The 12,569-nt window shown below is 41.2% G+C and overlaps 1 protein-coding gene across 3 annotated transcripts in view; it reads left to right on the top strand.

Moving 5' to 3' along the window:
* The window catches only part of Schip1 (Schwannomin interacting protein 1), a 42,373-nt gene that overhangs the window by 25,373 nt on the left and 4,431 nt on the right, over positions 1–12,569 (top strand). For all 3 annotated transcript variants that reach the window (XM_017902159.1, XM_017902156.1, XM_017902158.1), the window contains exons 8-10: positions 8,732–8,843; positions 9,923–10,281; positions 11,901–12,112. In XM_017902159.1, the coding sequence (XP_017757648.1) occupies positions 8,732–8,843; positions 9,923–10,281; positions 11,901–12,112 (683 nt within the window). The remainder of the gene's footprint in view (positions 1–8,731; positions 8,844–9,922; positions 10,282–11,900; positions 12,113–12,569) is intronic.

The raw sequence follows: 12,569 nt of genomic DNA, 5'->3' as shown, positions 1-12,569 counted from the left end.
AATGTGTCAATTGTTTTTGGACTCTGAAATTGGTCTGCGTTTATCAGCCAGGTCCTTCTAGTGACTAAGGACCAACGAATCGTTAGTCATCCAACAATTTACTAATCTTTCGCAATCTTTGCGAATTAAGAAAAGCGAGAAGAAATTGGAAACATTTGCGAATTTATTTGTATCGTTGGAACCCGAATTGAGAATGTTGTAGACCGATTAATCTGTTGTAATATATTTCGGAACGCTTTTATATATAATAGGAGTTCTAAAACGAGGCTACGTCGGAAAATACAATAACTATGTATCGATGGAGAAGAATAAGAACTGCCTTCGTACAATTTTCGCAGGTGCTTATATATTCTTACTTTTTAGAGGGGTAAAAATGACCATTGGTCCTTAGTCAAGGTAGAAACGAGTAAGATTTTGAACTCTGACGTTGGCCTGCCTTTATCAGCTAGGTCCTTTCAGTGACTAAGAGTTGGTCATCCAACAGTATATCTTAGAATAAGCCTACTCGCTTTTCCGTCTTTCTCAGTGAACACGAAACTAAATACCAAACCGTAAATTATTGACGTCTTCGTGGAGCTTAATTAATAGAGATTAATTAATAAAATCGTATCTCTGCTGAAGAAGCAGCGAAGCTATTTCGAAAGGAACAACTGCAAAATTCGCGTTTCAATTTCGACTCTGAAGATCGCAGTAGAAAATTATTGCTCGAGTTGGTATTGCGATCACGCGTCGATGAATATCTTTAAAACGTAACGTCGAGTTGGAGAGAAATGTCGAGCGTTAATTTCCTACCGGTAGAATAGATTTATCTACGGAGAATAATTACCACTGGATTATTGTAATCCAATACGCAGAGGGAGATCTCTGTTTATTCATGAACCAGTTTTGAAAGAGTGCAACTAACTCTGTAACATCTCGAGATAACGTATCACTGCACCTCAAACGCTGAAGTAGCCGTAGGTCAAAAGATCCGCATGAGCAGCCAAGTGAAACACTTTGCGTACGACCTACGAGAGATACGCCATCTTCAGCGACGGCAATCCAAAGACCTGTTTCATCCAAGTATTTTGCGAACGATGCTAGAAGAGCAGACGCAATTACAGAACTGACAAGGATAAAGGAGCTTTTAAGAAGTTTGCAGAAACAAACGAAGGAGCGAAACGAAGTTTCCAAAAGTTCCCTAGTTCTTCGTTGTTCTCGTTTTGATATTTATCGTGGTACACTTATGAAAACGCGATTTGCCAAACTAGAAAAGTTTGGAAACTCCGTGGAAAAATTTCACCACTGATGCTTCCTGTTCCAAAGCGTGAAAATTTCGAATCGTTCTCCAAAGTGGCCGGAATTGCCGATAACCGTTGAAAGAAAGGCAGGAAGAAATCTCATACTTGGACTCGACGAACTTTTCGAGAAGCTGAAAATGAACGAGTGGAATAATAATTGCTAAGCTGATTCACGACTTCCTGCACCACCGGTTCTTCAAATCGATTGATCCCTGAAGCGATAGCTACCTTGCAGGTTGAACACCGGGCCGCCAACTTCTAATCGGTATTCAAACTACCGACTTCCACTCGTTCTTTGCAATATCAACCTTTCGAATTTCTCCTTCCGAACTTATCGTCCCGGCACGAAAATGCAATCCGCGGTTCCAAATTTCGCACGGTACAAACCTTCTGCCGGGCGAATGTGCCGTTATCCGAGTGTCCTGTTATGCGAATAAATTAATACAGAATTGCTGGTGTACGCATTTACACTTTGCGTGTAACGTTGTCGGAGAAGAAGCGTACGATATTCACCGTCGAAGCGAAACGAAGGTTACTCGAAAAGCTAGAAAATGGCTAAAATGCTGGAAGAAAGGCACGAACGTGTACGATTCGAAGCATCCTCGTTCCCAAGAATTTAATTCAGGACTTAATAACTACTCGACCAACGAGACATTCTTAAATCTAAAATTATTATTACAGGGAAAAATAAATATCACTCTTTTGGAAATTGTGAAACGTGAAATAATCGTCAGAAGAAAACGTCAATGTTCCTAACCCTTTGCACTCGGCGACCTTTTCGTTCTAGAAAAATAGTAATTCGAAGACTTTCTGCCATAATGTCGACGATATTTTTAAAACGGTAAATAGGAAATGGTAATGGAATTATTTTATTTCGATATCCCACGCATCGTTGGGTAATTTTAAATATGATATATCAATTAACATCGATCTTTAGAATCTGATTAAATGGCGACTGAGGATTAAACCTTCGAATCCCAAAGCAATTAAACCAAAAAGTCTGAAATGACCTAAATGAAGAGTCAGAATTTATTTAATATGCGGAAAATGAAGCATCGATCGAGTACTCTGAGAATTTTGAGAAATTCGAAGAGCCGAGTAAATCAGTTCGACCCGTGAATGGCACGTATCCAAAACGTGCGATCGATTCGAATAGCAGAAGCTCCACGATGCATTCTGTTCCCTATAGAAAGCCGAAAACAACTGGCAATAGTTTAAACCGGGTAATTGGCAAAGTACGAGACCAAAACGTTTCCTTGTTGCCGACGCGAATAAACGCGGACGCTCGCGCGTCAAACAAGCCAACCACTTTCACCGAACACTGTGAAAAGCCTAGCTAGACCAGCCTCCGTAGACGGTTAATAGCACCGGCTCCACCACCTCCTTCGAGCAAACCTTACCGGAAGATCGGTTCGCCGCTCACTTGACTCACTTTATACCAGTCCCGTGTTGTTCTCGTCTCGCGCGGGTCCCGTGGCAAAAACTCCGCTATCTCAGCCTTTCCGTTGCGTTCCAGCATAAGCAGGAAGCCAGAGGACCTTGTCATCTGCGATTAACAACGTTCGATTAACGACGTTTCGATAACCACGCGAAAACGATCCTCTTTAATCGTAATTCCGTCCTAATTCCGTCCTAATTCCATCGTAATCCCATGGTAACTTCGTCGTAACTTCATCGTGGTTCCGACGTAATTTCTCGACCTTAATATCCTCGTCGAACGGTCTCCAGCAGTGGAGCATTCCTCGAATCGGGCCGAGATTTTCGCTGGAATTCTACTCCGAGTGGACCCCGACGTTAAAGGAACGATAGTTGACGGTGTTGGCGACGAACGGTGTGCAGACTCGATTTTCACTCGTATCATCCGGCAACACAATCTTCTTCCGGGTGCAGACCGCATCCATTATTTGCAAACCGATGTTTCGTCAGCGTTGCGGTCTGCTTTATCAGGGTCAGAGGCGATATCGATATTCCCGACGCGATACGTCGTAGCTTGAATAACAACGTCCTCGTGATCTTCTTGGACAATTCGGTGTCTCCTTTTAGCAGTGTCGTGGCTGGCAGCGAAAGATTTGCGTCGTTGTGGTTCGTGGTAGAGTTGGAAGACTGCTTCGTGGATTCTCTCGATCGTATATTCCATCAAAGGTAATATCGAATGCAACGTGGAAAATCGGCTGCGATGCTGCGAAGCACGGGTTCAGTGGGGGTATCCCGTTTCGGAGGCGCGCGTAATTAAATCGTACTTCCGTTTCGTTTGCGTCATAAACGCGCTGTCTGGGGACGTCTTCTGCGTGTCTTTTATTAATTAAGGGGACGCACATCGTCTTTGCCGGGGTGAACGAACGGGGAAATTCATTTGTCGCAACGAACATACAATCGTTTGAATCCAACGAGAATACGAACGCCGATTATTTACAATTGTTTCGCGTTTATCGCGTGTTCCAATTGGCACATTTGCTCGCGGAACGAACAGTGAAACGGCATTACAATATATTTAGAAATCTAAACGAATGGTTTTTTTTTGGAACTTTTAAGAGTATGTACAGGGTGTTCAGACAGAAGTCTAAGACTTTAAGAATTTATGGAGCACGAACGGTGTTAGTTTAGAATTATTTTATAGTTTATTATACGCTTGAATTGTGAATTCTTTTTTGGAAAGACGAATAACGAGGCAACTGAGAGCGAGATAACTCAATTCCATTTGAAAAGAGGATTTTGTTTGTCTTTTATGGGAACATATACAGGATGCTCAGAAAATCTTAAACGTTTATAAAATATTTAAACAACGTGCCTCGTCGTACATTGCAAGAATACTCCGTGAACTTAATTTGCCTTGTTTGCAGCAGATAACGAGAAGTTGAATAACAAGAATCAGGGGAGGGGGAATGTACGTGTGTCGAACAATGTGGAGCAAAATAATTGGAAACATACGTATGTCGACGAATAATTTATATCCATGAACGATGCTGCTCGAGCAAGGGAAACAAAGTTTCGTACTTTTCTTTGATTTCCCGTTGCTATCAGTGATCGTCGTTCTATAAATTTCTCTAATTAACACGTACTTGACTCGCAATATAATATAAAATTAAATTATACCAAATTTATATTTCATTTCGCCGTACATTTTGACACCCTGTACATGCTGCACGAAATCGGGCTTAGATAAGGAAAACGCGTTCTTAGCTCGCAGCTGCGATGAGTAACCTTATCGTTGCATAATCGAGATTTTTCCTGCAATCCGGGTTTTCGAACGAGTCGAGGGAAATGTTAGTCATCCGACGCGATGAAATATCGAGTTGCAGCGAAGAATCTCGCTGGCTAGAACAGGGAGACACCTGTTCCTAAATTGGCCGTTTCCTGGACGCGATAGGAAACGAAGCAAGAGAAAGCTTTAGCACGGTGTTACACGAGAAAGAAAGTGGGTGGCCATACGCGAAAACTGGATTTTTATTCCCGCGCCACGTATCGCGGAGAAGAAATCATTCGATGAAACCTCTCGATCTCGAGTTGCTCGAATAACTTTCTTCTCGGTGCAGGCGAAAGAAGAAAAGCGCATCGCGTGGCCTGTGTGATTTAAAACTCGTTAAAAGCTCCCATGATGCACGAAGAAACGTCCGGCGATTCCTTTAACGTTGCTTTAACGATCATCTCGTGCCCGTCGACGTCTTCTCTCGGTCGTTGCCAATAGATTTCCGCTCCCGCGACAAAGTTCCTCGCCGCGTCGTGTCGCGTTCGATGACACGCGGAGAAGAGACCGTGAAGAACCAGGCGAAGGGAAAGTGTGTGCCGTTCTGTGGACATAAACGATCGTCGTGGATAAACCGAAGACAGTAAAACGCGAAAGAACTGGAGCAAATCCTGGAAACATGGGTAGCAGCAACAAGACGAGGAAACACTATAAAAAGGATTCCCGATTCGTCACGGATCTCTACACGTTCACATACGATGACTTCGATCTCGTAAGATCAGACCTCTTGCGCGAGTCGAATGGCGACAGGGTATCTTCCGTTTTCCAATTACGCTGATAACGTTGTATCAAAAATCGAAATAAAAATTCACAAACAAGGAGAATGCAAGTCCTTCGGGTTATAGATTTAGTTGAAATTTTGCAGGTTTATATATTTAGTCATCCAATTGAAGAAAATATATCATTATAACGACAACTACTCGATAGTTTTCGAGATATTTATGATTAGAGTGTTATTATTGCCTTAATTGCAAATTTATTTCGAATATTTATCAAGCGTCGTTGTGACCTAATATATCCCTTGCTGTCAGGCCACAATGCCACTTGATAACTATCGATAACTATTTGGAAGAAATCTCTAGTTAGGAATAATAAAGCTTTAATCATAAATATCTCAAAACTATGGAGTATTTGCCCTTATAATGGTAAATTTTCTCGAACCGGATGACTAAATCGACAAACCTGCAAAATGTCAACTAAATCAATCACCCAAAGGGCTTGCACTCTCCTTCTAAGAATCATATCGGTGTTTATACGAAAACGGTGTTTTCACGAAAGATTGCTGAGAAAGTTGCTCTACATTTTGTTCTCGTATGCTTTATACATCTCGAAATATCTTTAACAGAATCGGTCTTTAAATATATTTTCATTTTCAACGATTTTACAACTTTCTAAAAACTAGTCAATTTAGAGTAAGTCAATTTTTAACCCTTTGACTACGGTGGACTTTGAAACGCACCAGCCATGCCATACGGTAGGATCTATTTGTAATGTACACCTAGAACGTTAAAATTTTACATTGGGTGTATATTTTTGAGAAATTAATGTATATTCAAATAATAATCGAAGCACTATATTTCACTATATTAAAATAATATTTCCTTGTATTCTGCATTAAGTTGTTACTGTATATACTTAAAATTTAACAGCAAAACATACTTTTGACATACAGTATCACAAGCGCAAGATTTCTATACCCACAGTAGTCAAAGGGTTAAATAAATATCACGAAATCGCGAGTCGTCTAAAGAAATAATTGGTCTTCGATAAACATTCCTACGAATCAAAGGTCTTCGATAAAAATTCCTCCTCGATTGAACAATTAGAAAATAGGAAGAAAGGACTTCCTTCGGCGACAGGGTATCGACAATGAGAGCATTGTTTCGCTAACTCTGTCCCGATAAATCGTTTCTGCACTTACTGTTCCAAGAGAGGTTACTATGACCCAAAAGATCCGATTGGAAACGAGGAAAGTGGGTCGAAGTGACCAGGTGCTAAGAAACTGATTTTGACATTCACGCGTCAGTTAATGAAAGGAAAATAAAGTATTCCACTTTTTGCCATTGGGACTTGTGCAACTCGATGGAAAGCAAGGCTGAAACGAAGAATTTCGAAACGTTTTCTCCGCTGCAGCCATCAATTAACGCGATTCGCGACGGATTTGTTTCGTACTCGCTGGTCTAGTCGCGAATTAGCAGGATCTAGAAAATCCTTCGTGATTCATCAAAATATCGTCTCTTAATAGAACATTTCGCATAGATACACCTTTAATATCCCGAACTTAACCTTCGCGGTCCGACGAGCTCTTTCCAACCGACCTCCTCGGTTAATCCGAATTTATTGACGACATGTACCATCTGATGTGTGGGAATATCGAAAGCTTGATAAATCGAGCTTTAGACACGTGTCGTTCGAGACTAGCAGAAAAGAACGAAATTCCTACGATGCGTGAAATGTTCCTTAGAAAAATTTGTCTAGAAAATTCCAGTGAGATAAGAAAACTATCATAGAGGCTCGCATTATTTATCCTCGTCGTTTGATAACCCTTTGTGTCACGTAGACGAAGGAATTAATAATTAATAGATTATATCGATGAATTAAAATTGTTCAAATTGTTCAAATTAAAGCCTAAAGCTCCTTGTTAAAATTACAAGGTCTACGATTCTTTTCTAATTTAGATCTTCTGGATGAAACACTCTTCTAAACTCCTACAAAAATTTCATATACGATTCCAATACTTTATTATATTTTATATTAATATACGGTATTTTAATAGCATAAAGAAGAAAAGATGCAATTGTCCTACACGATATTCCGATTTTTATCTAAATTGAAATATTTTCCGACATATTTATTTCATACGAGAACAAAATTACCAAGTATCGAAAAAGAATGGGACGAAGAAATTGAAGACGCGTCAGGGATTGGCATTATAAGTTCATCGTTTCGTTTCGCATACGAATGCCTGTCGCCATTCGCCAATCGACTGAAAGTCACTTTTATCAATAGCCTGTAATCGAGCGTATCGATTACCGAACTGGCTTTCATTTCTGGGGCATCAGGATGACGATAAAGAGACCGACAAGGAACAAGCAAAGTCAGAAGGAACGATTTCATCGCAGCACAAGTCAAACGAAACGAAGGACCCTGAAAGGGAAGATCTCGTCACGCGATTCGATAGAGTGGTGCGGGGAGATCCGGATGAAACTTTGCAGGTGTGACTTCCGGCGACCCTACCAAATCCACCATTCTCCCCGATTCTTCCTCTCTAAATCGAATCCGAAATTTCTTTCCAAATAACCGATAAAAGATACGACAATAAACTAGGCGCGTAAATCACTTTGAATACTGGAACTATGTCATTTTTTTACCAATCTGAACACCAAGTTGAGTTACGAGTTTCGAAATCTTGCCAAAGGGAACGGTCTAGTTTCCGAGCTTTGCCAGAATACAGGGTCACGATTTAGTTTCGATTTCTTGCCAGGGTAAAGTTCCGAAATATTTTTTCAGTTTCGAACCCTTGCCAAGATCTGTACTTTCGGCTAGCATTCGCTTATTGACAAAAGTTAACGAACAGGGTAATAATTCGCGAGTTTTTCTATATTCTTTGCTTTACGAGATGTGCGGCTAAATTGTAATCAACGTTGAACCAAAAATCACAGTTTCTAAACCTTCCAGTAAAAATTTTACATTTGCCTATAATCAACTTGACAGCTATCTCTCTCCACGTTACATTTATTCCAACACCAATTCGTCGATTTAACGTTGAAATATTATCCATTCTCCGTATTCATAATCAAACAACCAACGAGTTACATTTACATCGAGGTAACAGTTCTACCCAAAAATCCGTAACGTTCCGGTTCAATTAACAAACACTTTTGCTCAGCTCGCATCAGCGAACAAGGGCCAAGTGAGAAAAAGCGCAACGGGGTAAATGAGGAATTTCTCGCGTCATTAAATTAACGCGAAATCCATTGACAACAGTCTCCTCCTGACTCGTGACACATTATGCAGACACGACGTTAGGAAGATGTTGTCAATCTCATTAATGGTTTCACTCCCACGCGGCTGCGATTCCGATACAGCTGGAACAAGAATGGAGGAGAGGCGCGGAACTTGGGGGGATTAAAGCATCGAGGGGGTTTCTTACCCTCGCTAGCGTGTAACGAGTAATCACACCCCGGTTTTCTCTGTCTGTCCACAGCGGCGAAACGACCGTGAAGAGATCCGGAGGAGGTTGGCGATGGGTCCAGACGCCGAAGACTTGCGCGCTGAACGCGGAAGAAAGCCGAGCCTCCAGTCGCGGCTTCAAAGCGGTCCGTATCACTCCAACACTTTGCACTACGCGTACCTTACTCGTGGACAGGCGAAATTTTACTTTCGGAAATGGAAACGTATCTGCCGATACGGAGAAGAATACCGATTCGTTGATAAATACGTCGTGGAACGGCAAAGTTGTGGACCTTTGAACGGGATGGTATAATTATCGGGTCGTGGCTTGGTTTGTCGAAGTTTGTCGCGGATATCGTGAGATATATGAGGATATAACGAAGGAAGTTAGTGAAGAACTTGTCTATAGAAACAGAATGATTTTCGCGAGCCACGAGGATTGTTTGTTTCGATGCTGTGAACCGTTTCGAACGATTGCAAACTGTTATGCAATGCAACGCAGAGCTTTTGGTTATTAAATAGCTTAAGTGAGCAGTGATGATTCGAGGTTCGTGCTCGAACTTTGCCTGTTTTCCTTCGGCTTCGCTGATTTGTTCGAGATAAGTTTGCAAGAATTTTTTCCCCTCTTTCTCTTTTTTGGGAAACCTGCTTTGCCATTTTGGGGCACACGCGTAACGGAGGTTCGTCGATTACTATCAACTTAGTATTCACGTTAGTGTCACATTCGGCTGTTTTCCTTCATCCACGCGTTCTACTTCTCTTCTATATTCCCTAAACTTAAATGATAGGTTGTACGATAAAGTAATCGGGTAGTAAGTGCAGTAGAACGGCGATAAATTGTAAAGAAACTTCATCTGTTGCATTCGGTCGATCACCGAGTCAAGAATAAGCAAATGGACAGTGACGGTAAAAGGAGAAGCATAGATATTCGGTTTCGCATAGACGATTGATTACGAGATATGTGTACAAAATAAATTTCCTTCGCTGTTATTTAGTTCGATAATAAAACGAATACCACGAATGTATAACCGCGTCCAGCTCCTCCATACCGAAAGGGTTAATTCGATTAGAAAGCAAGAGACCTGTTGTACAACAGCTTACTGCCTCGATTCAATTTTCGTCCATTAAAGTAATTACCAGCGACGATAAATTCCAGTTGGAAAACTAAACCGAATTATCCAAACTATGGCTATGTTCCTTATGTCCATCCTGTTCCTTTTTTCAGGAATGAATCTCCAGATCTGCTTCATGAATGAAACACCCTCGGACACGGAATCGCCGTGTTCGGAGAACGATGCATCTCCGGAATCCACGCCGACCTCGATGAACTCGAAGCAACAGCAGAAACAGCAAATGCCAGCCAGACCTCAGGTGCTCAGTCTTCCACCATTGAGGCTGGACACCGGCTCGAATTCGGCTCCGATCGACGAGGCCGACTTCTTCGCCAGACAGGCTAGATTGCAGACAGAGGCACGAATGGCACTGGCACAGGCCAAAGAAATGGCGCACATGCAGATGGAGGTTGAGAGACAAAGGCTGAAACAGAGTCCCATCACTGAGATGGTGCGATCCAGCCTCGAAAAGGTGAGTTTCTATAGCTAACGCGTATTTCGAACGATGACGATTCCTATCTTCTGTCAGTATCGCGTTCACCCTCCTATTGAACCAGAACTTTCTCTTAGCTATGGGAAAAAATGAAGAAAAATCTAACGAACGAAAGTTCCTTGTTGCGAGCTAAAAATTGGAAATTAATAATTGGGATAAACAGACTATTGTCCGATAACGATGGAATAGTATAATAATTCGGTATAAATAATTGAAAATTAAGAAGTACAGATATATCAACGCGTCTATGTATGTCTGACACACGTGTTATTCGCATCGCTGTGATAAATGGTTAGAGATAAAACCTTCATTAAGGGAACAACGATATTCCTCGGCTTCAGAGAAGATAGGTACCCATAAAGGAAAAGCAAAGTGAACAGTTCTATTTTTAACAGCTTCTTAACTTAAAGCCTTTAAATCAACGAACGAAGCACCTTGATATCTAACTCCAAGGCTGTAATAATCTCTTTGGATTCCCAGAGGTCACGTAACAATTTTCACCCTACTTCAGTGCGAACTCGTAACCTCTTAACAGTCCGATAATTCTCCAGTTCCAGCTAAATAATCTTCGAGTTAATTCTCCACTAAACGACCTCTTCTAATCTCTATTCATACCATGCACTGAATTCTCTAAACTTCGCGATGCAAATGAACAAACTACACAGACTACACTCTCAAAGCCAAGAAAGAACGAATCCGAACGACGACTAATATTCGCGATATTATTTCTAATATATATTATTTCTAATATACTTATCCTTGAACAAAGGATTTTTCCAGATACTGGTATTTCGCAATATGACAGAGGTTCAAAGTAAAAGTTTTTAGGCTACAAAAATCAAACTCATACTCGACTGAGCATGACCCCTTAACGCATGAGAAAAGATCGGTATTGTAGGATTTTTGCTAACTTAATCCTATGCAGATCCTTTAATCCTTTTTAATAACAAAACAGATGTATTTAACTAAAATATTGCACTAAGTTCCTCTCAATTCTAACTCTCAAACACACGATCCTCTATTCACTGCGTCTCGACTACACATGTTCTGCCTTTGTACCCTTACTTAAAGTCAAAACCCTCTCTTTTCATACACTTTCTCTCTCGATCACTCGATACAGTCATAGATATGATGTCAAAATGATTCTTTCGCGATATTGTTTGTTCTTTCGTCCGCATCCTATTTTTGAAAAGGACCCCGAGCGTTCTCATGCATTCAATTTAGAAGTAAGACCGCACACCCATTTGCCCTGCTATCATTTTTAATACTGTTTCCTTTGTTAGCATCTCTCACTGTTCGCAATCTCACAGAATCGAATTTCAATTTATCAAGAGAATCAAGTAAAAATTTTGCTGGTATCAGTAGCAATCTTCTTTTGCTGGTATCTCGAAAATTAGGGTGAATTGCGAATTTTTTTAAAGGAAAAAATTGCTCGAAGTAACGCCCTTTACGAGATATACATATATGTACGTCGTGAAAACCGTGAAAATCGACGACGAAGTTGTAATTGGATAATTTTACTCGGTAATATTATTCGTAAAATAATATTAGGTGATTAAAAGCAGCGGAAAATCGACATTTTCCATTATCATCGACAGGTTGGGGTTCAGCTGGGCGAGGATAGGCGCAGATTGTCTCGAGTACTTTTAACGGAGCTTAATGTCGCGCAGCTTCAAGTGGTCGCGAACGACTTGCACGCGAGAATCGCCGCTCTGAACGAGGCGCTCGTCGAGGGACTTTTGAGAAGGGACGATTTGCACATGGAACAAGATTCGATGCTCGTCGACGTCGAAGATCTCACCCGATATCTGTAAGTTATCCGCTCACGCGACCGCTGAATCGCTCTTCTTTCACCCCTTGCCGCGCTTTCATTTGCTCCCTTCGCCCTCTCGCTCGTAATCGCACGGCCTCCTTGGCGCAATTAAGGTTACTTAAAGAAAGAAAAAAGAGAAGAAAAAGAAAAAACATGGCCGTGAAAGGACGCGTGGCCTATTTTTCTGAATGCAAAGTAGAACGAGAACCCTTGGAAAAAAAGGATCAACGCTTTCACGTACTCGAGCAACCGCATTTTTCCCTCATCGCCTTTTGCACCGCTTTATTTGCTAAATTACCTGTATTCTTCGCGTAAACTAACCCGATGAAAATGAAATCGAAGCTTATAAGGGTGTGAACGTAGAAAGTGTGCCGCTCTCGCGTAAATTCTCGTAGACAATTTTTTCACCATTCTCCATATCTTTCCATAACGATAAGATTTCTTTGCTCTTTCC

The sequence above is a fragment of the Eufriesea mexicana genome, unplaced genomic scaffold (assembly GCF_001483705.2).
Source record: "Eufriesea mexicana isolate 0111107269 unplaced genomic scaffold, ASM148370v2 scaffold1791, whole genome shotgun sequence".
NCBI classification, from domain to species: Eukaryota; Metazoa; Arthropoda; class Insecta; order Hymenoptera; family Apidae; genus Eufriesea; species Eufriesea mexicana.
The sequence above is the reverse complement of the archived record's forward strand: the minus strand, read 5'-3'. Positions and strand labels throughout refer to the sequence as shown.